The sequence below is a fragment of the Diabrotica undecimpunctata genome, chromosome 10 (genome assembly GCF_040954645.1).
Source record: "Diabrotica undecimpunctata isolate CICGRU chromosome 10, icDiaUnde3, whole genome shotgun sequence".
Taxonomy (NCBI): domain Eukaryota; kingdom Metazoa; phylum Arthropoda; class Insecta; order Coleoptera; family Chrysomelidae; genus Diabrotica; species Diabrotica undecimpunctata.
Genome location: NC_092812.1, coordinates 80,319,123 through 80,345,069, shown reverse-complemented (window position 1 = coordinate 80,345,069; position 25,947 = coordinate 80,319,123). Strand labels below are relative to the sequence as shown.

The window sequence follows — 25,947 nt, the reverse complement described above, 5'->3', positions numbered from 1 at the left end:
CATAAGCTATCGAAAAGCAACGAAAAAATACCCAAAAATACTTGATTTCTTTGCATCCAACTTAATACCCGAAAAGCTTGTACAATAAATGCATTTCATTGGTTATAGAATAATCTATGTACGCAAGCAAGCAATAGAATCGAACCCAGCCTGTGAGACATGCACACCACTTAAAAAATGATATGTAGGTGTTACAATTCATTGGAGGGAGGGATTGGATCTGAGTAGATCAGGAACAACTCCACCCCGCCCCTATGTTCCAGACCATTCTCCACCCCCAACAGCACGCTGATGCGGTATAGAGGCTACAAAATGCTCAAATGGCAGTCCTGGAGACTCCCACATGAAATACTTCTCCTAGTTTGGCTGGAGAGCGTGAGGCGGTATAATTCTGCTATCATCTAAATTGTCATATCATCATTGTGCCTTTGCTTGTCCGGGCGCCTAGTCCTCGCTCCTAACTGGGTCTAGTTCGACGACTCGGCGGTCGAGTTTGGCGCCCCCGTTCCGTTTTTTGTGTTTTTGTTATTAGCAATTTTTTTGTGGCCTGCGCCGTTTTTCAGCTCAGCAAATTTTTCTTTGACTTTTTCTTCCATTATCTATACCACTCTTACTTGATTCAGATTTCTTTTTTAGATTTAGATTTTCAGATTTATCTCAATAATCGAGATTACTAACATATATTCAATTATACTAATGTCGCCCTATATATCCGAGATGTCGGATTTCCTCTCGCTACTCTCCCATGTGTTCGCGTGTATAATCAATTGGTTTACGTCATCTTGCAGGTTGTCCGCGGTCCACATCTCAGATTTCATTTTCTCAATGACATGAGTGACATAATTGCGCCAATTTGCTTTGTTACGCGTGCGAAACCGTCGTCGATCAACTGGCGCAACCTCTTTGTTTTAAAAGTGGTATAATGGGTAGCTCCATATCGCTTAACTTGGTTCCACACCATTTCTATAGGATTTAATTCGCAATAATACAGAGGAAGCCTTAAAATAGAAACATTATGCTGTGCAATATATTCACGAAGAATATACTTATCGTACTGATCTTTAAATGCATGCGCTGCTTCTAATAGCTCGGATTTCAAATAGCACTCCCCGAAAAAAAAGTCTCATTACACTAGCCGTTCATTGATTACCGCTTTATTCCAGGAATTTTTAGGGAATCTCTTTTTACGGGAGTGATACGATGTATTGTCTATTATAATGACATTCCTGCGATCATTATTTGGTAAAATTTGGTATTAACGTCTCTTTAAACCACGACTCAAAATCTGCGGTAACTATTTCATCGTGATAGTCTCCATCATTCTTCTTTGCCATAAAAACACGCTGTGTGCCAGGAAGGAAAACACCTGAAAAACCTGCTTGCAACAAAACATATCGAGGACCTCGTTTGGCATGTGCTTTTGAACCAGTACTTAAACCTTTGAGGAAAGTATCGCGACTGTTTTGTATAGTGGTATCGCACCTTTCGTAATTAACAGACTGGCCAATACTAACCCACGATTCGTCCAAATATATGATCGTCTATTCGCAAACTTATAGTTCTGAAATAATTATGGCGCCAATGAACAATATCGTCTCGCTTCACCTTGATTCTTCTTCGGCCACGTTTCTTATAAACATATCAGATTTCTTTCAGAAGCCTGTATAAAGTAGAAAGAGAGAACGACGGTATATTCTCATTACCTTGTATAAAGTTATGTATACCCTTTAAGTATGGCGGCAAATTTTTCATAAAAATTTCACAATGAACAATTCTCCATAAAGAACTTCTTACAACCCCGTCATATGTAGAATTGGTTTGACTTTTCCTGAATGAAAAACAGTTTACAATATTTTGAAATAATTTTTTAAATTCAAAATTATTAAATTTGAAGCGAGTTACGTTTTTTTTATATTAAACTATTGCGTGACCATAAAAAAAATATGTATGGCCACAGTCCCATATATAAAAAATACGTTAAAATTTTAGATTGACATTAAAAATGAATTATAACAACACATAACAATACCATTCGTCGCTGGAATGGTACGATTTTTTTTAATTATTCAATTACACTATCTTTATCTATATTTAGAGCGAGTTCTTGTTCAAAAATGGGCACTATTAGATATTCCAAGCAGTCTTGTAGTAGAGTAGCATTGTCGATCAAAATATCGATTTTATTATGCTCAGCTTAGAAAAAGTTCTCTCGCACATACAATTTGTTACAGGAATTGTGGCAAATTTTACCATTAGTTGGTTAAACACTGAAAACATCGATTTTCTATTAAGCTAAGACATCCAATCGAGCCCGTCGAGAGCTTTTGAAGGTGGAAATTTTTTACCTTTTTTTTGTTTTTAAAAGTCTAAGTTCAGTTTCTAATTCTGAAGAATTCAAATCAAAATGTTCTAAGGTGTATTTAAAATCTTGATTTCCTTGCTCATCTATATTTAACAATATGATTTTGCCTACTAGATAATTTTTTTTTAATTCTTTGTCAAATTTATCTTTTAATTACTGAATCATTCGGTCTAAAAGCGGATAAAATACAAACAGTTTCACTTCTTCTTGTTTTATCGTTGACTGTAAATGCATTTCCAGCATTATTATCTAATCTAGTATAAACTTTACGTTTTCTCAGAGTAGGAATGTCAATTTGAAGCTTATCACAAGTGTCTTTTGTGTCACTTTGAATAAATATCAAATATGAGTGATTCGATCCTTAGTTCTTCCAAACCAAGCGCTAAAAGCTGCTATCGCTTTGTTGAAATGAATGGCCAAATATATGGCCTAGGAGGTCAAATTCATTAAAAACTTCCCGTGCTACATATATATATATATATATATATATATATATATATATATATATATATATATATATATATATATAATAACTTTTTGTCATGGAGTATCTTGTCTTCTTCCTTGTATGGATTTATTTATCTATGTAATACTAAATAAATGTTAAAATATAAAATTATATTTTTATTTTTGGAGCAAAAGTCAACACCATAAATCCTAGTTACAAAAACGGATATTGTTTCTTGCAAGTACGATATTGTGAAACAGTGCCGGATTAGAGGGGGGGCTATGGGACTATTAGCCCCCGGCGGTAAATTTTGAGAGGCGGTACGTCGCTCCCATCACGTTTTAATTCTATATGTGGATATTTCAAATTTATGGGGTTGGTTTTCTGAAATAGCATGGTAATAAAACTTCGACTCGTCACCGATAAGATCCGTGCCTGCGGTAGCAGGTCTCATAAAAACACGTTTCATGTTTCTGGGAAATCGGCCAGCACCACTGCGCCTGGCGGCAGCGTATCCGGCTTCAACACGCCATGTCGTCAGTTGGCAGTCGTGTTAGCGCAGTTTTCGAGACTAGTCTCAAATTTTACTTATTTATTAGTGAAGTGTTTTCGCAACGTTTCTAAAAAATGAGCGGAAAGGAAGGAGGTGCATTTTGGAAACGACAAAAGTTAGAAAAACAACACAAATTAAATGCAGTATTAAAAAAAACCAAGATTCAGCTTTTTTTTACCAAATCCAGGCAAGATAATATACCAAAGTTTTAGTTACTTTTTAAATAAAATAAAATTTGCAGCATGATCTTCATCATTTCGAGATGATTCATTCACAGCAAATTCAGACCCACTGTATGATATCGATTTTCATCCTTTTTAAATTTTAATATAGTTGATTTACAAGATCCAAAATTCTGGCCAAGAAATTGTGTAGATGAAGTGCTAAAAGAATTCAAAACACAGGATCTTAATTCTTTATAGGAAAACAAAACAGGTACTGCACTAAATCACTATTCTATGAAGTTTTAAAGAATGGTGAAAAAATTCAGCGTGACTGGTTAGTTTATTCCAAAAGCACAGGCTCTTTATTTTGTTTATATTGTCGACTCTTTTCGAGCGAAAATTGCACTTTTTCCTTTTTTACTGGATTTGACCACTGGAAAAAGGCCAAAGAAAAATGTGACAGTCATGAAAGCTCAGTCGTTCATTTAGAACATCTTAAAAATTTTATTTCAAGAAATTCATTGAGTATGAGAAAGATCGATGAATCTCTGCGGCAACAGATTGAACATGAGACCACATATTGGCGAAACATATTACAAAGAGTCGTTAGTGTCATAAAATTTTTACCTAGTAAGGGATTACCTTTTAGAGGAACCGACGAAAAATTTGGTTATACTAGTAATGGCAACTACCTTGGATTACTAGAGTTGTTGACGGATCCTCTTTTAAAATAACATTTGGAAAGATATGCTTCAAAAGGCTGTGGTTTAGTATCTTATTTATCAAAAATAATTTGTTTTGAATTTGTGCAAGTGCTTTCGGACCACATATTAGAAGAGATTGTAAAACAAATTCATTGTGGCAAATATCATTCAATCAGTGTTGACTCTAAGCCTGATATAACACGTACAGATCAACTGACATTCACGATTAGGTATTGCTCGAACACCGGAACACCTGTCGAAAGGTTCATACGGTTTTTAGACAACACTGGCCACAAAGCCGAAAATATGGAAGCCAACATTTTAAAAATTTTGTCCAACCTGAATATAAATATCGATGATTCAAGGGGACAATCGTATGACAATGCGAATATATCTGGCGTTTATAGCGGTCTCCAAGCTCGAATAAAATCTAGGAATAGTTTGGCAAAGTACGTACTATGTGCAGCCCATTCCTTAAATAAATTTGATTGTGCAATATGCAGCAGAATGTTCTATGGAAAGTACTTCTTTTTTTTTTAGTTGCTGAAGAAATTTATGTTTTTTTCTTAGTTTCAACTTACAGATGGAAACGACTAACTGATATATTGAAAAATTGTGGCCACACCACATTTGTTCCAAAAAAAGTTAATGTGATTCGATGGTCAGGACACTTTAATGTAATAAAAGCTCTTAATTTATGCTATCACGATATAAATCAAGCACTTTTGAAGTTATCCTCTAACGACGATGAGAAGATGCCAGTTCGCTGCCAAGCAAACAATTTACAAGAAAAGATTACTACGTTAGAATTTGGTATTTATGTTGCCTTTTGGTTCGAAGTACTGGAAAGAACTGACCTAGCGAGTAAATCTTTACAAAGCGCAAATATAGACTTACATACATGTTCGTCTTTGTATAGCTCATTACAACATTTTTACGAGTCTCTTCGTGATAAATTTAATTTATTTGAGCAAAAGGGACAGCTCTTATCACAACAAACGGAATACAGCAAAGAAATTAGAAGTCGCAAAAGAAAATTACAGTTTGACGAAGCAGACACAGAAGAGATCCTTACACCGCAAAATAAGATTAGAACCTAAGTGCTGTATAAAACAATTGATTATTTGGCAAATAATCTGAAATCTAGAGGAAAAGTTTATGAATATCTTGCCATCACTTTCTCATTTTTATTTTCTCTACCTCTTTTACAGGATAACGTGTCGGATAAAGCGTCGGTATTAGTGAATATCTATTCGAATGACTTGGATACATCTCTAGCAAGTGATTAAAACATTTTATAATGTCACTACTAGGTTAAGTTGAGTATAAAAATCCAGCAACTGACAGTGCTACTTTTGTGATGGAGCTTTTGCATAAAAATAATATAATTGCAACCTTTCCAAACGTAGAAATAGCACCAAGAATCTTCTTATCGTTGATGGTTACTAACGCAACTGGTGAAAGATCATTTTCCACTTTAAAACGGGTAAAAAATTATTTGAGAAATACGATGACGGAAGAAACATTAAATTCGTTCGCTGTTTTAAATATTAATAATTATCTGCTTACAGAATTAGATTTTAATAAAATCATCGACCTGTTTGCAACTAGGAAGTCGAGGAAAATTTATTTGTAAATAATTATGTCAAGTTAATTTATAAGTTGTGAGTTTGTGTCTTTGTGGCCTTTTTGTATATTTGTCTTAAATTACCTAATAATATTAAAATAGTTTTAATGAATTGTTAACCTAAGACGCGGTATAGTATGACATAGCCCCCGGCGGTCCATGAACTAAATCCGGGACTGTTGTGAAATATAGCTGTACTAACAGAGTTAAAGAAATAATTAGTAATAAATTAAAAAAAAACACTTACTTGAGATTTATCTTCAATTCCTCCTATAATTCTGAAACCAAATCCAGTCTCCTGTCTGTTTAATGTAACGGCAGTAGTCAGGTATTCAACATTATGTGAAGGATACCACCATTCATTTCCGTTGAACTTTTTGGCATTTTCATATGTATCTAGGGGTTCAACAATACTGGGTCGAAGATTTGAGCAATATGCACAGGAGCAATCATATCTATGAGGAATTGGATTATACAAACTAAACTTGTTATCTAATTGAGCTGAGCATTCTCCCATAGATTTATTTTGGTTTTCCACAAGTAAGTCTACATCATCTTCATGATTATCTATCAAAGACAAACGTAATCGAGATCTGTCGGGGGTAATATTGTCATAATCACGTTTAAATATATCATTATTTGAATTCGAATTAATATCTTTAACAGAAGTTTTTGATAAACCTCTTGTATCTACTAATGGAGTCTTCGGTCTACTCGGCAAAACTTCCCTGGTTTGAGTACTGTATATATCGGCTGTGGGTGTTTTACTTCTATAAGCACTGCTAAAATCTTTACCATTAAAGCGAATATCTAACTTCCTAGACTTATACCTAATAGTTGGTGTTTTTGTTGAACATCCTCTTTGAACATATATTAGAGCTTCACTATTGTAGGGGCAGTTTTTTAGGACTTGGACTACTTCATCATGTGACATATTTTGCAAAGGTATATCATTTATTTCTACAAGTATATCGCCTTCTTGTAAGTTTTTACAACGTTGATGGTCAAGAATTTTTTTAACTCTTTGTCCACATGCACTATCAGCGATTGTAAATCCAAAGCCTAAATGTCCTTTAACTATCTTTACTTTAACATCTATTCTACCTACAGTAATATTTCCCATACCTTTTAAGAGATCATCTATATCATTACTAGAATCTAAAATAGTCTTATCATTAGGTGACACTTCTTCCCCCTCTACAAAATTATAATTAGTATCTACTAAACATTTTTCATTTGATACAGGCTGTATATGTGTGTCTACAGCTATAGTAGTTACTACTTCTGTGTTGGGATCATTGGGATCGAAGGGTAAGGGATACCCTCTACAAACTTCCAACGCTACAGTGGAACCTACACTTATACATTGAAATAATCTAACAATCTGATTGTGAGTGTAACCCAAAACACAAGTATCATTAACATATACTATTACATCTCCTGTTTGTAGATGTCCATCCAACCATGCTGGTCCTTTAGGCACCACAGACTTTATTTGAAGAAATTCATCAATCCCATCATCTCCTCCTACAATAGTAAAACCTAAGCCTCGAGAGGATTTCACCAGTGAAGTTTTAAAACGCTGCCCACAAAGCTCAGATGGATCTTTTGTAAATGATGTTCTGCTAACTCTAGCAGATGCCTGAGAAGCTGCCCTCTTTGCTTGTATAACAGGATTCTCATATTGAGTTCTTCTATTAACATGATCTATAAAATAGGTGCCATAATGGGGATCACTAATTTTTTCCCAACCATAGGGCAACTCATCATCCAAACAGTCTTCTAGTGTTTTCTTTTGAAACTTGGACAGTCTTGGATCTAGCCAGTGTGATGTTCCAGTAGAATGGCTGTAAAAAATACATAAATTATGGTAAATTATTATACATCACTTATGAAACCACTAAATAAAATATATTTTCAATAAAAATTGTAGTTAACACAATTTTTTATTGAATCAGAATAAAAATAAATGGAGCAGCATATTTTTCTACCTAAAATAGTTAAGGCAATCGGTCTTCTTGTTACTATAACAAATATCTGAGCAACAACAAAAAATATGTATCTAAAAATACATTTGAAGAGCTCAGGGCTAAAAGTATGAGGGTCCAAAAAAAACAAGTTTTGAGAAATTAGGTTAAGTTTTAAAACTAGATCTGATATAAAAATAATTAACAGAAAGGGCACTTCATTTTGGTTACTAATTCATGCAGTAACTTACAGGGAACATATAGGTTATGCTTTTGTAATATAAATTTACAAAAATTACTATAAATATAAATTTATTTATCTTTTGATGTCATGAAATCTCAGGCTAAATGGATGAGGGTCCACTAATGTGTCTTAAGATGAAACTAAAAATACAGATAAGGTAGTCTATATCTTCAAAAGTAATATACAGATAAGCTCTTGTTTATGACACAAAGCTACAAATATAGTAGAAGATTGTTAGTAATGGATATGATGAAAAACTTTAAGCATGTAGCAGTGCATCAAAATATGCTTAAGACTTTACAGAGCAAAATTTGTTCAAATGCTGAATATCATCATATTTTTCTTTATTTAAAGCTAAAAGTCCACAATATGCTAGCTCTGGCAGGTGAAAACAGCCTTCTGGTATTGCAATTTGTTTCCTCTTAGGCTTAATAACAATACTTTCATCATTTAGGCCATTATCAGTCTAACAGTGTAACATCATTTGAGGGTGATAAGAAACAATGCTTAGTTGCCGTACAGGTCGTGTTTTGAAAGGATAACTTTTTGTACACAAAGGAGAAAGAAACTTAGTTTAAATATTTCCTGGTTCTATAATAATATATATAACTCTAAATGATGTTGCTTTGGATCTGGAGTTTTCAATAATTTCGTTCCACTCGGAAGGAGTTTCAACCACAGATTTTGGATTGATTAAGCCCATGTATCTCCTAAAATTGTTCCTAAAGATAATTCATAAGAGAATCTACAAGCTGTGTGAAAGTCAAATTTCCCCCAACCAGTTCGGGTTCACAAATGTTGTTGGTACTAGAGAGGCTTTGTTCTCAGTACAAGTCTTATTCCAGAGATGCAGAAACGTCAACTGCGACGTATACGCATGTCTGGTTGATTACTAAATACACAAATATACAAATACTAAAAGAAACAGGAATTAACAACCAAGATCTGAAAATAATTAGAAATCTTTACTGGAATCAGACAGCAATTCTCAGAGTTGAAGGTGAACACACTGACTATGTGAAAATCATGCGTGGAGTGAGGCAAGGCTGTATTTTGTCTCCTCTAATTTTCAATCTGTACTGTGAAAGAATATTTATCGAAGCTTTGCACGAAACTGAAAAAGGTATTCTACTAAATGGTTACCGGCTAAACAACATCAGATTGGCAGATGACACCATAGTATTTGCGGACAAGTTAGATGACCTACAAATTTTTATGAACACAATCGCGTATTACAGTCAACAATATGGACTCAATATAAACGTTAAGAAGACAAAGCTTATGATAATTAACAAGAAAAGGATAACAGAAGATCAACTTTACATCAACCAATCCCCTGTAGAAAGAGTGACGCACTACAACTACCTCGGCACCATAATAAATGAAGAATGGACCAACAACCAGGAGATTAGAGCACGCATCGGAAAAGCTAGATCCACCTTCAAACGGATGGGGGCCTTCTTCAAGAGTCACAACCTCTCTCTTGATACAAAAGTAAGAATGCTGCGATGCTACATCTTCTCTGTCCTTTTTTATGGTGTTGAATCATGCACCTTGAACGAAGATATGTGCAGAAAACTGGAAGCATTTGAGATGTGGCTATATCAGAGAATACTTAGTGGACTGACCGAGTCACAAATGAGGAGGTCCTCAGAAGAATGAATAAGAACCGAGAGGTACTGGCCACCATCAAATCTCGAAAGTTACAGTTCTTCGGACATATGCGAAATGAATCCAGATATGCTCTCCTTCAAGCCATCCTGCAAGGACAAATATTTGGAAAATGAGGTCCAGAAAGAAGAACATTTTGGTTAAAGAACCTCAGAATCTGGTTCAATACAACATCTGTGCAGCTTTTCCACGCTGCTGCATTCGTAACGGATAGGCACATCAAGAAAAAGAAGCCCATGTTCCTGTCACACTCGAGGTACAAGTAGCCTGTGATTGGAAAAAACATTATTTTATCAAGTCTCTTAGTATAGTGTACAATGTAGTGAAGCATACAGAAAACGGTGAAATTTTTGTTCTGACCTGCACAGGAATTGCAGACAATTTTAAGCTCTTTTACTTGCAAGTCAAGGTTATTCAAATAAAATCCCAAAGTAAGGAACAAACCTGATTTCCTCCTTTCTTGCCACATCGTTGGTACTTATGTTTGGGACAGGCAGAGTCGTTTGTAAATTCATTGCAATCACTTCTTTTGTTCTGTCTTTGTGATTTAAGCCTAGCACTTTTCTTAATTTGGTAAAAAGAAGCAGCTTTCCTTAAATACAATTCTTTTTTTTTGCAAAAGAGTTTTTACTTCACAATTTTGTTTTGCATGATCATTGTGATTATCTGCTGTAGCAGATAGATAGGGTTAACTTAGTTTGTATTGTGTCAATATTTCCTGTAAATTCATCACAGGTGCTGCAGATGTCACACCTAGGATAGCCAAAAGACGAGTTAAAATTAGAATTAATAATTTGCCTGTACTTTTCCAGCGATACTTTATTGTTTGGATAAGCTATTTTGTATAAAGAAAACATTTAACTTACATTAAGCTCTTTAGGTAAGTATTGTTTTTTCGATTTTGCTAACCCGTAGTGTGATTTTCTAGTTTTGAAGGATTTAATGTGATCAATTACAGAGACAATAATATCATCTGGACTCTTATTAGGCTTCGAACAATGTTTTCCCCGTATGTACCACGGTGCTGAGCCTGTTGTTTATATGCTCTTGTATATTCTGTACTCTTTCAGCCGTGATGATATGAAGGGACAGAAATGCTTTATAACATACAGGTATTTTTACTACCTGCTCATTTCTTACTACTCTTGCCTTGTAAGTATATAAAATGGTGTGAAAACATGATAGGACAACATACTACCAGTCCACAAAGATACATTGATTGTTTGTCATGTGATGAGAGCAGGTTGAACTTTGAAATAATATCTTGTATTTCACTTAAACTTATGTATTTAAAGCACTCAAGTCTAAAACACTTACAGTCTGGTCCTAACTCATGGCTACATAACCTAAATTTTTTGATGACATCTTGCATGCAACCAAAACCTTTTCTTTTCCTTGAACAGTTTTCAATAGCTACAGAACATTTGTTGTCAGGCATTTTAAACAGCACAGTACTTCAATAATAAAATAACACCAATCTACACCAGAATAACAGAAAGCTGTAAATAAACACAGAGCACCAAACAGCACTAACAGCAGAGACCTCTGTGGTCAGCAATCTGAACTAGATGGACTGTCATTCTTTTAGCCTGCATACATAGCACCTTGATTCTTTTAGCCTAGAAGACATATTTTTCAAAGCTGAATGGCTTATACACCATCATTTTTTGCTTAGTTAGATACCATATAATATTTTACATGAGATGAAGTACAAGAAATTAATATATTATCTCCATAATGACAAATAATGGTCTCTCATCTTTTTAGCTTTGAGCTCTTCATTTTATATCACTTGAAATGTTTTTTGCTCTCTTAAACATTTGGTCTTCTTAAATTACACATTTATCAAATCAGTGATTAAATTAGAAAGTAGTTTTAAAATAAAATAACCATAATATAAATTTTTTACCAGGTACACAGAAATAAACTCCAATGTGATACATGCCCATTTTCGAGCAGCAAATATGACACAAATGTTACAAAATATCCAACTTAAGGTTCTTAAAAATTAATAGGTGCATCTATAAGGATACATCTTTAATAAAGCAGTCTATAGAAATTATATTTGTAGAAACATAAAACCAAAACAAAAAAAATTAGAGTAGAAGATAAGGGAATATTTGCAGTCTCTAACGAAGCGAAGAAACTAAATTCCAAGAAATATTGATGACCATTCTGAGTTATTCTGGGTCTTTCATTGGCATACAAAAATTTTTTTGTAAGAGTGAGAGATAACGCTATTTGTAGTGAAGAATTTTTACAAAATATATGTAGCTCCCTAGTGCTAAGAAATTTCTAAACAGATATGTGGGATCAGCCATAATGAAATTGAATAATTTAGACATCAGATTTTATGGACTAACAAAAGCAAAATATGCATACAGTATGCTCAAATTAAATAAAATAACTAAATTTATTAAAATCAAATTTATGTGAAGATGTGTAAGAGGTGATATTATTTCATCAATTAAAAATTATGTGATAAACCTAAGAATTTCTATATACCAGATCCACACAATCTGGTATTTTTCAGTTTTTTTAATTAGCAATTCATATAATTAGTCTTGGGTAAATGGTTATAAAACCATTTTTTTGTTATGCCAGTATGGCATAAAATGAAACAGACACTAAGGAACAACCCACAGTTGAGGGTTGACATTACATGAACTAAAGCTAAAATAAACCACATTTGAAATAGATTTATCCCTAAAGAGTGCATATCCTTAGTTGAGTCAATGCCCAACCATATTCGAGCCATCAGAAAGTGTGGCTACTAAGTGTGATGCTACTGTGTTTTGTTTTGTGTTGTTGATTAAACCTGTACTATTAGTAATTAAATAATTACATAATATTACATTACAAAACATTATTAAAAAAATAAACTGTCAACTATCTGAATTATATGTGTATTTTAGTTTCTCCCAATATGTAGTTGATAGGGCTGGTAGATGAACAGGAAAAAGCCCAAAACAATTCACCCATTCCCAACACTGATTTGTTACACTCCAATCTAGTGCCTAAATTAGTCAAATTTATTATTTGACTTACTTTCCTAAAATTTGTAAGAATCACAAAGAACCACTATATTTCCCAAAACTTTTAAAAGCAAAGACAAGAAAAAATTAATACTATTAATAAATCATTCTGCATTCTGTGATCTAAGGAATGTACTAGAAACTAGACACTGTAAAAAGTTGACTTGATTTCAGCTCATAGGTTTTTAAATCTTCTCCTAATTGAAAAGGTAACAACCTTTTATAGAGCTAAATAAACAGTTTTATAATAATTTTATACAAAAGTCTGCAAGTACCTGGATAATTCTAGTGTAGTAAAGATTTTTCTAAACCTACCTTTAAAAAAACTATAACAAGAATACAGTGGAGAAGGTAAAATAATATTTCTATGCATATTAAAGAAGCATATTAAAGTTCTCAGTGGGAACAGATGAAATATGTGACCTAGTCTTGGAAGACGACAAAATCAAAGGCGTGCAATCCTGCAAATATTTGGGGGTCATTTTCAACAAGAAGGGAAATAGCGCAGATGAAATCAGGGAAAGAATAAACAAGGGCAGAGCAGCGACCCGTGCCTTAAACTCTCTTCTCTGGCAAAAAACAATTCGACGAGAAACCAAAAAACACATTTACGGTAGTATAGTCCAAAGTATTACACTTTACGGTTCGGAAGTATGGGACGTCACCAAAGCTAATAGAAACAAACTTTTGACGACAGAAATGGATTATCTGAGACGAAGCTGCGGTAGATCGAAACTGGAGAGAGTTAGAAACGAACAAATAAGAAACGAAATGAAAATGGAGAGAAATATCAATGATGACATAGAAAGAAAACAATTAATCTGGTTCGGACATGTTAAAAGAATGCCAGAGTACAGATGGCCTAGGAGAGTACTGGAATGGATCCCTCCTGAAAGAAGAAAGAGAGGACGACCACGGAGAAGTTGGCGCAACGATATTGATGAAGCAATGGCGGCAAGAGACTTAGAAGAGGCAACTGCATATGACAGAAAAAGATGGAAATTGGGGGCGGAGAAGCGGCGACAGCCGTAATAAATCCGTTATTATATATATTATATATATATATATTAAAGAAGCAAATGAAGGGGAAAAACAACCAACCCACTAACAACTTTTCTTTGTTGCACTTCATTTTAGTGTCTAAATGTGTAAAATCTTTTACAGTTGAACTTTTAAATTATATGATTAATAAATTCTTCTGCATTGTGTAATTGTAGTAGCTACAGTATCATAACTTTTTTTCTTAATATGTTACATGTGTTTCTACTATTATTTAATTAAAAAATAAGCTTAATTTAAATTACTTACTCAATAAAATACACCTCTCCACTTTCTGTGTAAGCTTTTTCCCATTTTGGAGGAAGTGGGCCCAGTGAGTCTGTGTTATCATTATTATTGGTTTGGTTAAAATTATTTACTTCTTCTTCAAAATAATTGGTATCTCCTGGGTGTACCGTATCATCCGTTTCAACTCTCAAAGGCTGAGAAAGGGGATTTTGCTCCTTTGTGTGACTCATTCCAAAAGTTTCATAAGAACTAGGATTACTTTCACCCATGTATCCACAAATATTTTATAATGTTGGAAAATATCATTTTATTGTGTTAATATTGTTTTAATTCTCTTATATTAGACTTCAACATAATTGGTGACATATATAGAGAAGAAAAACTGAAGAATATCACTGACACATTCAGGAAGTGCAAACTTAAGGTCATAAGCTTTAAAAAAACATTACTGAAAAGATTTCACGAGTATACCAAAATATTTAGTGTACCTATTTTTTACTTAATTATTTTACATCCCATTTAAATTATTTAAGTTCTATTTTAAGATTCATACATCCAGTTGTAAAACAACACCTAAAAAAAATAAACAAAAATATTACATATATATATGTATAATTGACGTTGACATCGTTGACACCCAAAATTAAACAAACTTAGGCTGTGTTAAGTTTATGTGGAGGCTTTCATAATTTTATAATTTTATAATTATTGCACAAACCATTTAAGTGCAAAAATGTTTAGTATTCACTGCAGTAAGAAATATCTTTAAAAATAATGTTAATAAATTAATTAAACGCACAGTTTACATATTGGATATTAATTTCAGCGAAATTAACACACCCCTAGATCTTCTGAATTGACATTGACAGTTACATAAAATAAAAAACATTTAATATTCTAATTCAAAGTTGACAAGAAAGTTAAAGTTATGCTGATATAGTTAAAATAAAATATCTGATTATATAATTCAGAAAGACTTTGCAGTATTTATATTTATCAATAAAATGAAGTACAACGACAGAGAGCTGATTACATTTGGAGAGAATAAAGCAGATTTAGAAGGTGTTTTACATCATATGAAACCCCAGGGAAACGACTGGTTAGACTGGTATCAACGTCCATATTTTAAAGAAAGATACTTTAAATTAACGTCAAATGTATTGTTTTACTACAAGGTAGGAGAAGACGAACCTATAGGTATTTTAATATTAGAAAATGCGCAAGTGTCATATGAGAGGCCCCACAAAGGAATACCTTTTGCGTTTTCAATAACATTTAAAGTGAATGACAGACTTAAAGATGAGGATGCTAAACATATTTTTTCCTGTAGATGTGATAGTGATGTTAGCAAATGGGTATCAGCTTTAAAAATGGCATCATATGAATATTGGAGATCTCAATATGTAATTTTAAAAACCAAAATCAGTATGAGAACGGGGAAGGATCCAGTGCTAGAGTACATTAAGAGTAAAGATTGTGTGGTGAAGCACACTGAAGTAAAAAAAACTAAAATAAAAGAAAAATCGAAAGAAAAGCAATCTACGTTTCATAGCCATGTTGATTTAAATGGTTTTAGTGAACCCACGACTTTGTCAGTTCAAAATGGTGCTGGTAATGGTGTTGAGGTTACAGTGGATAATTTAATAACTTTTTAGAGATATTTAATTTATGAAAATTTAGTGTTATAACAGTGTTACCAAAAAAATAATATTAAGATGTACCATTGTGCCTGGTATACTATTTGTAGTCACTTTGGGGCTTTAATATGTTCTATCTCTTACACTATTAATGAGATTTTTATATTGGTTTTCATGATTATAATTTCAATTTTCAAATTTAGTCCATGAGACCAACTAAGTCTCAGAGTCAACAATGTTGTTTCTATTTTAGCCTCTTCAGTATTTATGTAGATTAATAACTTTTTACAATTATACAAATTTATTTTATAGAAAATTCATGAATTTCTTACAGATATTTTAATCATAGTGCAGCCCCAAGTATATATGAGAGAGAGACCATATAAATTTATACAATTTATATTTTATTTTTAACCAGTTAGTGGTTACTCTCTGTCTGAGGCAGCACACCGCGCCCAGGAGAGAGAAGAATGGATAGCAACCATTCGTCAAATACCATAACGTCACCACATCCTTATGAAGGATAAAGGATAGAGGAGGAGAAAATTTTATTTTAAATAAAATACTGTAACCCAGATGAGTCGAGTTGTAGGTCGAAGGTAGAGAGCTGTAATTAAAGAAGCATAGAAATAAAGATAATGCTCTTGATAGCAACTCATTATAGTAGGACAATGTGTCCACAAGACAGTTCATACAGAATGAAATGCTCATATAGACAGATGAAGAATTAAATACAGATTTAACAGATTAAGATGTAAAACATACTTTTCACGTAAATATGAGGGCAACACCAAATGTAAAATGTTTCTTACATACACATCTCTCAAATCTATACACTAAAACTAAAAGTATGATACAATGTTTTAGTCCCAACCAAGTAACCAAGTAGACAATTTATTTTGTTTTTTAAATATTTTGTACAAATTTTGTATTATATGTAATAAAGTGAAATAACGAAAGTTGATTTAGTGTTATAATAGAAAATAATTGCACCTTTCCTTTCCTTCCATTTTCTCCATATTTTTCTACATATTACTCTATCCTATACTGCACTATCCAAAGTTATCATTTTATTTGTAGTAACTCCATCTTTAAACGAACATTGTGTATTCTGTTTTTGTTCTTTTCCTTTTTACACATTTCCTTTAAGTTTTTGGTTTGAAGTATTTACTATTTTGTTTATCTGCAGTTCAGAAAATGTGAGTTTGAATACAATTAAAACATACACTTTGAATGAAATTAGAAGCCTTGAAATTTCTAGTTTATGTTATGAGAAATGCATACTGCTTAATTGGTTTTACAAGAATTGCTATGATGATCAAGAACATCTATAATATACAGAATAAGAAGGATCTTCTTCAAATAAATGTACCTTTTAACTTGTGTTATTTACTGTTAATTGATAATAATTGTGGCGGTGCATGGTTTTTACTAATAATCATAAACTTTGTTTTTTTTTAGTGTTAAAGTTGAGGTAGGTCGTATTTTTGACTTATTTCTGCTACATTAGTAACTAGTGTTTGCAGAGTAGACCTTGCATTGAGCCTTGGCCTCCTTTATTTTTTGCCTCCACCCTTGCTTGTCTGTGGCTGATCTCTATACAGACTCCTAAAAGGGCTTGTGTGTCGCTGTTTACTGTGTCTTCCCAGTGTTTTCTTGGCTTTCCAACCAGTCTATTTCCCTGCATTCTAGCATTTAGTACTCTTTTTGGTAGCCGATCCTCTCCCATTCTTATCACATGTCCGGCCCGTTGCAATCTTTGTATTCTAATGAAGTCTGACAGTGGTGCTTCCTTATAAAGTTGATAAAGCTCGTTGTTGTATCGACTTCTGAAGATTCCGTTTTCCCTCACAGGTAATAGTATTCTCCTGAGCCCTTTCCTTTCGAATGTATCAAGTTTGCTTTTAGATGTTTCTTTCAGGGCCCATGCTTCACTGTCATAGCATGCTATTGGTCGAATTAAGGTTTTATAGGATCTCATCTTTGTATTTCGGTGGATATTTTTAGACCGACATATATGGGAGAGGGCAAAATAAGCTCTGTTTGCCTGTGTTATTCTCTTCCGTATTTCTCCATCTTCTGATCCGTCGGCATATATTTCTACTCCCAGGTATGTAAATTTTCCAACCGTTTCAATGTCACCTTCATGTATAATGTTTTGTGGGACTATATTTCTTCTCGCCTGTATCATAATTTTTGTTTTTTCTGTGTCAATTTCCAGACCTAGCATCTTTGTTTACGTTGTTAACTTTGCGTATGTTTCCTGTGCTCCTGTTGATGTTCTACTCATAATATTAACATCATCGGCATAAGCGACCAGTTGAACCGTTTGGTTGGTCAGTAGGTTTCCTCGTCCAATTTGCATTTGCCTAACCTCATACTCCAGTGCCAGGTTAAACAAAGTTGGGGCCAGCCCATCTCCCTGCGAAATTTTGAAGAGTTTGTTCCGTTTGACTGAGTCGTATGCCTGTTTGGAATCTACAAACACGTTGTGAACATCAATGTCATGTTCCCATGATTTACTCAAGATCTGTTTGACTGTAAATATTTGATCCAGTGTCGATCTTTCCCGTCGGAGCCCGTATGATACTCTCCAATATTATTTTCTGCTAGTGGTGGGAGCCGCTGGTTTATAATATACGTGAGGAATTTATATGCTGTACATAGAGAAATTCAAAGGTAGTTCTTTTTTATAGATCGGGCATACTTTACTTTTCTTATAGTCGTCGGGTATTTTATCTTCTTGCCATATGTTGTTGCCAGATGTGACTTGCTAGGTGGTCGCCACCTACTTTATACAATTCTGCTGGTATTTCGTCAACTCTCGGGAATTTATTGTTTTTCTGGGCCTTAATAGCTTCGAGAACTTCCTCTGTGGTTGGAGCTTCTACTCCATTCTCTACTTCATTCTCTTCTACTTAGTTCGTACCCATTTCATCTTCCATGTCTACTTGTGTACCAATTAGGGCCTGAAAATAATGCTTCCAGGTTTCTGTGACTTTCTGTTGGTCACTGATTATTTGCCCACTTTCATCGTTACATAGAGTTGTTTGAGGTTTATACCCACTTTTTATCTTTTTTAGGTATTCGTAAGCCCCCCTAATTTTGTTGTTTTTGAAATTTTCTTCCATTTTTTCTATTTGTCCATTTTCATAGGCTCTTTTTTTATTTCTACATATCTTGTCTGCTTTCCGTCTTGCGACTTCAAATGATGTTCGTCTTTCCCGTGTTCTTCTTGTTATATACATTTTGTGTGCTTCATTTCTTTCCTCTATAGCTGTCAGTACTGCTGTTTTGATATTATTCCATGTTGTGTCATCTTACAAAACAGGGGCGATAAGATTTATCCATCTGTCACCTCCCTTTATTACAAGTTTTTCTCTCAGTTAGTTGTGCACTAGGCTGCATTTGGGAGAATTCTATGCATTTTTTCATGCATATAAATCTACAGAAAAGTTGTTAAAAATTAAATTTACCATCGAAATGTTACCTTTAACAGTAAAAAAATTGACATTTTGACAAAAAAATATTAAAAAAAAAACGAAGCAAGAAAACAGGAACACACGCTATTTTTCTATCCGGCCCCATAACTTTTTTCCACGAGAGTGTAGGTATAGGCAATGCTTTACAGAAAATAACTTCTATCCTTCCTCTTCAAAATTATGTTTGTTTAGGATTCACAGTGTCCGAGATTCGATTTTTCAAAGTTCACCACTAACACAATTTTTGGGCCATTTCCCCTATTTTTTCGCAAATATTGTTGTATAACTTTTTTCTAGATGCAGATGTAGACAATAGGGTAGACTTGGAGAATCCCAACATCTTAAGACAATTTAAATTTTCAGATTTATTCTATATTAGTTACGTTTTTTATGAAAATATCTACACTATAATTGGAATTTTACGCATCCATTGGGTATATAATATTGGTAAAATAATGTCATTTAAGTACGTATTTTAAAACAATATTTTCCTAACTTTAGCAAGGTGTCGGTATTTCCCCGATCACCGGGGTAATTCCGCCAGACTTTGGGGCAATGCCGACAGTAGTAATAATAAGAAAATAATGAGACAACCGATGGTGTCGTTATATACGAAAACATTAAATACTCGAACGAAAACAAGATAAGCAGATATAGGTTAAAATCAAAATTTGTTTCTAGAATAAAGAACTCAGTTCATAGAACAATAGTCACATTGAGTGCGTGAGTCCATTATCCTCAAAACACACATCTGTATTGTAGTTCAGTTTTTACTCCAAATTTACCACAAACCAAACACATTTCAGTGTTTTCGGAAAATAATCCAAAACAATCATCAAATTCTTTTTCATTACATATTTTTGATTCATCTTTATCTTCATCAGAAGTCGATTCTTCAAAATTATGTGTTGCTAAACATGATGCCTGATGTGCTAAAACCTATCCAGATTTTTGTACTGTAGATATACCGGTTTTGTTCCTATTAACTGTTCTAGTGGACTTAAAAGGATGTTTCTTAAAAAAAATAAATCCACTTCAGATTTGGTAAAGGAAATAACTCGGTTCAGACTTGTTGCTGAAGGTTGTCTTAGGCTTAAGGTAGCATTCCTCTTACGAAATCTGAAAATCCAGTCCTACCCAGCCATTTTGGTACCTTTATTAAACTTATGTTTTATGTTTACCTTTTCAGCAAGATCATACGCAAGTCTCCGTAAGTCTGTCAATGTAATGCCATAAAACTATTATATATAAGCTTATTGTTCTGCTGAACAGTACGATTTCTTTCCCAAGGCCATTTTCTCTGTAGAATAAACCGTTCTCTCGGAAACAACGCTTGAAGCGACCGGTGATTTTGAATGTCACTTCAATTCGACGCGAGTGAAATTATTTTTTTAAATAAAATTTGTATCAACTCGACGGTAAAAATCGATATCTTTTGACCGGAGTGTCCTATCGACAAAAATCAAAATGCGTTTTATAGATGAAGAGTACAGGTTTTATACGCAATTTTTGAGTTTTGCCGGAAATGAAGTCAGTTTCTATAAAGCTATTAAATAAATAAACGTTAAGCGATTTTGCGCTTTTCTACGATTCTCATCATTTCTAAAAGTGATACGAGCCGTTCACCTTGCTTCGGAGGGCACTTAAGCCGTCGGTCCCCTGGATTAGTGTGCATCGACACTAGCTACTTGAAACAGTACTTAAGATGCAATTGGCACCGGAACAATCCGAAAAGATTTCCCGGCAAAAATGCCATACGATACTATTATTATTTAAGACAGAAAATAGATGTATGATGAAAAAGAGAATCATGCGTTATGAAACAGAGCTGCTCAATGCTCCTGTAAAAAAAGTAGGTCCACTACTGGCCAATGAAGTGCAAATTATTTTTAGACGTAGGTCAAAGAAATCTTTTTGATCATTTTTGGAGTTTGAATTGGGCAGCCAAGATATCTTTCGCGTAGCAGTTTCCAAAACTACAATTGCCATTTGGATCGCCAACCTTCGAAAGAAGACGGCGCCATGAGAAGAAGCCAAGAAATAATTAATTCACAGTGTTGTGTCAATTGTACCAATTAAGAGACCAAGGAATGGAGAAAATGAAACTTCTACAAGATCTCCATAAATTCAGTATTATTTACGGATTAATGACAAGAGTCCTTTTTTTTTCATCATATTTTTCACAACAGGTTAGGTTATCAAAACAAACAAAATTTTGCTGCTTTATTTTTATAAAAACTTTTTAACTTTTGAAAGCATATTAAAAATAATATTGTGCGTAATAGTTAAGTCGGTTATTGCTTTTTATATTTCATAAATAATAGACCGCAAAAAGCCGAGGATTACTAAAATATTTTAAGATAAAATTTTGAGGTTATAATGACCAATAATTGTAGCGCTTGTTCCCAAGATCTTGGTACTGATGAAAAGCAAATAATAGCATGCGACAGTTGCCGTTCAAGGATACACATTGCAGAAAAATGCTCTGGCTTGTCCACATCCGAGATACGGGCAATTATTTTGCAGACACGTCTACTTATGTACTTTTGCGCGACCTGTTGTGATGCATTTAAGAGTGTTCCTATGTTTGTGCGAAGGTTTGCCAAGCTGGAAGAAGAAATCACCAGTCTCAAAGAAAAGATTATATTAATGGAAAATAGCAATTCACAGACAACAGCCAATTCAGTTTTTTATGAAGTACAACGTACAGATAGAGCAAAAAATCTTATGATTTATAAAATTCCTGAATATAACTCTAATGTTTTAGCTGATCGCATTAGCCATGACAAATCTCAGGTGTGTGAGGTCTTTCGTTTACTTGGCTTACAGCAAGAGGAATCCACCATATCACATGTTATCCGAGTTGGCAAAGTGTCCAGTTACAATCAAGCTAGACCAGTCAAAGTTATATGGAATGCTAACACGGTGAAATTGGCTCTTAAGTTTAGTAATAAGCTTCGAAATACTGTTTATAGAATATCAAAGGATCAAACTAAGATGGAACAAGACGCTTACAAGGCAGCTAAAAAGGAACTAGAGGAAAGAAAATTTGCTGGCGATGAAAATTTATGCATTAGATACCGCAGTGGTGTTCCTACAGTTTGTGAAGTTAAACTACAAAAAAAACGAGTATCCTTCCCGTTAACAGTTTTTATCAAAATGTTGGACGCATTCGTACAAAGATTTCGGAGATCCTGAAAAGTATTTCCTGCTGCTTGTACAATATAATTATTTTAGTGGAAAGTAACTTGAATGATAACATAACTGATTGTGAAATTAAATGTGATGGTTTTAGTATCTACAGATGTGATAGATCCCAGAGAACCAGTGCAAAGTTGAGTAGCAGTGGTGTACTAGTGTTTGTTAACAAGCTAAAATCACAAACCATTAGTATTCGTGAAGATCGGTTTGAGCAAATATATATCTTATGTCAACTTAATGAAGTCAAGTTTGTGGTCAGTGGTGTTTACATACCTCCACAATTACCTTGTGAAGTATACTTCATACTACTATAACTGGCATTGTCAAACTGTGGAAAATGTTGTTCTGCAATACTCAGCACAGAATATCTATGTTTTTGGTGATTACAATCTTCCCAATGCATTATGGGAGAATGATGAGTTTGGTGTAATGGTGTATTGTCCTGCAGGTGATCCAGCTGTGAATATTGCTCAAGCCTTTGGTTTTTTAAAATTGTATCAACATAAAAATATTCTCAATAATCGTAATGTATTTTTGGATTTAGTTTGTTCTAATGTTAGAGAGCTAAATATCTTAAAAGCAAGTGATCCCCTTGTAGATCCTAGCATCCACCATGTGGGTTATGAATGTTGCTTAAACCTCGATGTTAAAGTAACAAATAGAAATAAGTTGGTTTATGATGAGTTGTTTTATGATCTTCGGAATGGTGATTACATTGCGCTTAACAACTTCATTGCTTCCATAGCATTTGAAGATCCTTAACCTCGAGCTGCAAGGTAAAAATAAAACTATTATCGACACGATTACCGCCATAAATAGTGTTATTAACAAAATGAAGCTATTGGTTAGTAAATTAAACAAAAAGGTCTTTAAAACTTTTTCAGTTTTGAAAGCTATGGCAAGTTCTGACTCAAATTATAACTACTACAAGACAGCTGAGAAACATTAAAAGTGCGTTTGAAAAATGCTTTTCTGATTTAAAAACACTGACAAATATTGTAAATTTCATGGCTTATCGTTTTTCTTGTGAAGATGTGTAAGCAGCGCAGCCAGTTTTCTCCGGGCCTAGATCTTGCATAAATGTCGTTACAGTAAATGCAAGCACAGTCCTCCTCATCGTCATCAGAAATATAAGGAAAATATTCCTCATCATTTTCTTTAAATATGTTTTTGGTGGCTTCGCGTTTTTTATTTGTTGGTCAAACAAGTCAACACCAACGAGTTCTGTCGAATTTTTGGTTTACATTTCCGTTGACCACTAATAATTCATATTTTTGGCATTGCATAAATCAGTTCAGTAGGAACAGCAAGAGCAGAAGACGATGGACGTTCATTGGTAGCATCAGCAGCTAAAACAACCGTTTGGACCGGAGTTTGTTGTTGGAACCTGAGATGAATTTTCAGCTTGTGGGTTGGTAAGTGCTAATATTTCGGCTGCATTATTTTCTTCAGATATCGTATCATGGGACCATGGTTGAATGAGAGGTAACGCAGCAGCCACAGCGACCTGAGACGTATTTGTCACAGGAACTGAATCATTTGCTTATTGTGAAGATTGTACCAAAAAATTATTTGAAGACAATGATGAGGAAGAAAATTTTCCTAATATTTCTCATAATCATGAAGAGAACTGTGCTTGTATTTATTGTAAGGACCTTTATTCTGAAAAGACTGGTTGCGGTACTTCCATTGGTCGCTTTGGGCTCGGAAATTATTAGGAAAGAATGGGATGATGCGGTTGTAGGATTTCTCCCAATCTCGGATAGAGTAGCTTTGTTGAAAATAAATGCAAGACCAAACAACCTTAATATCTTACAAATTTATGTAAAGACATCGGATAGCTCGGAGCAGGAGATTGAACATTTCTATGAAGAATTAAGGAATGCATCGAAAAATATGAAAAAAAAGAAGTCAGTATAATCATGGGAGACTTTAATGCCGAAATTGGAAAGGTACAGTAGAAGGCATAATAGGAGAGTATGGATTGGGTATACGGAATGAAAGAGGAGAACGACTGATACAATTTTTTCAAGAAACAGATAATGTAATCATAAACAGCCAATTCAAACTACGAGCTAGAAGGCTACATACCTGGAGGTCTCCAGCCGATAGCCCGCAACAAATAATTAGAAATCAAATAGATTATTTTCTAATAAATAAAAGGTTTCGTAATGCGGTTACTTCAATAAAAACCTATCCTGGAGCAGATATCAACTCACACCATAACTTATTGCTTGCTGAACTGGGAGTAAGGATGAAAAAAACTCGAAAGTAGGGCATTATAAGAACGGTGGACATACAAAAACTGAAACAAAGCAACGTAAAACAACAAATGCAAGAAGAAATAAACACAAAAATTAACGACATTGCAACACATAATAGGAAAGATATAGATACAATGTGGAACGAGATCAAAGATGTATTAGTAACAACAACAATAAACAACATCAAACAGGAAAGACAAATAAAACAACCATGGATGACATATCAGATTTTAGAGCTTATAGAGCAAAGAAGAGAGTTTAAGAATAAAGACGCAGAAAAGTACAAGGAACACCACAAAAAGGTACTTAAAGAAATAAAATTAGCAAAAGAATCCTGGCTGTTAGAGAAATGTTTAGAAATAGAGATCCTACAGAAAAAAACATGATATATTCAATATGCACAGGAAGATCAAAGAAATGGCAGGAATATATAGAACAACAATGCCCACTGCACTGTTTGATAAAGATGAAAACATACTATTCAATACGCAAGAAAAACTGGACAGATGACAGGAATATATAGCAGAACTGTTCAGTGACAACCAACACATTGAAGTATATGACAACGTCGTGAATGGACCAACAATAACAAAATCAGAAGTAAGATCGGCTATAAGTCGTCTAAAAAACAACAAAGCGCCAGGACCTGATGGACTATATGCTGAGGTATTGAAATTGATAGAAGATAATCAACTTGACATTATGACAGAATTATTTAACCGTATATATGAAACAGGAACTTTACCAAAATATTGGTACATGTCCATATTTATACCACTGCCAAAAAAAGCAAATACTAAGAAATGTGAAGAACACCGAATCATTAGCCTCATAAACCACTCACTCAAAATATTCTTAAACATCATCCATGCTCGCATATACAAGAAATTGGAGGAGGGTATTGCTGATGTACAATTTGGATTTCGCAGCGGTCTTGGTACAAGAGAAGCACTTTTTAGCATACAAGTATTGATACAACGAGCAAGAGATGTTAATACAAATGTCTTTGCCCGTTTTATTGACTTTGAAAAGGCATTTGACAAAGTACAGCATGACAGGCTTATTGAAACTTTGCGAATTGCAAACATCGATGACAAGGATATAAGAATAATAGCCAATCTCTATAGGAAACAAGTAGCCAAGATTCGAGTAGACAATCAATTATCCGATGAAGTCCCAATACAAAGAGGAGTACGACAAGGTTGCATACTCTCGCCTTTGCTGTTTAATGCGTACTCTGAACATCTATTTCGAGAAGCTTTGGGAGAAACGGCTGATGGCGTGATTGTTAACGGTGAAGT

The 25,947-nt window shown here is 34.0% G+C and overlaps 2 protein-coding genes across 2 annotated transcripts in view; one reads left to right on the top strand and one right to left on the bottom strand.

The window, feature by feature from the left end:
- Positions 1 to 14,650, bottom strand: part of LOC140452569 (membrane-associated guanylate kinase, WW and PDZ domain-containing protein 1-like) — a 31,170-nt gene extending 16,520 nt beyond the window's left edge. The window contains exons 1-2 of the mRNA XM_072546898.1: positions 14,084 to 14,650; positions 6,106 to 7,705 (exon numbers count right to left, since the gene is read on the bottom strand). Of these exons, the coding sequence (XP_072402999.1) occupies positions 6,106 to 7,705; positions 14,084 to 14,331 (1,848 nt within the window). The 5' untranslated portion in view covers positions 14,332 to 14,650. The remainder of the gene's footprint in view (positions 1 to 6,105; positions 7,706 to 14,083) is intronic.
- Positions 14,651 to 14,743: 93 nt separating this feature from the next.
- On the top strand, positions 14,744 to 16,663 carry LOC140452177 (pleckstrin homology domain-containing family J member 1-like). The gene has a single exon (XM_072546281.1). It carries the CDS (start codon positions 15,067 to 15,069, stop codon positions 15,715 to 15,717), a length of 651 nt encoding a protein of 216 aa, XP_072402382.1. The 5' UTR covers positions 14,744 to 15,066; the 3' UTR covers positions 15,718 to 16,663.
- Positions 16,664 to 25,947: the final 9,284 nt, after the last annotated feature.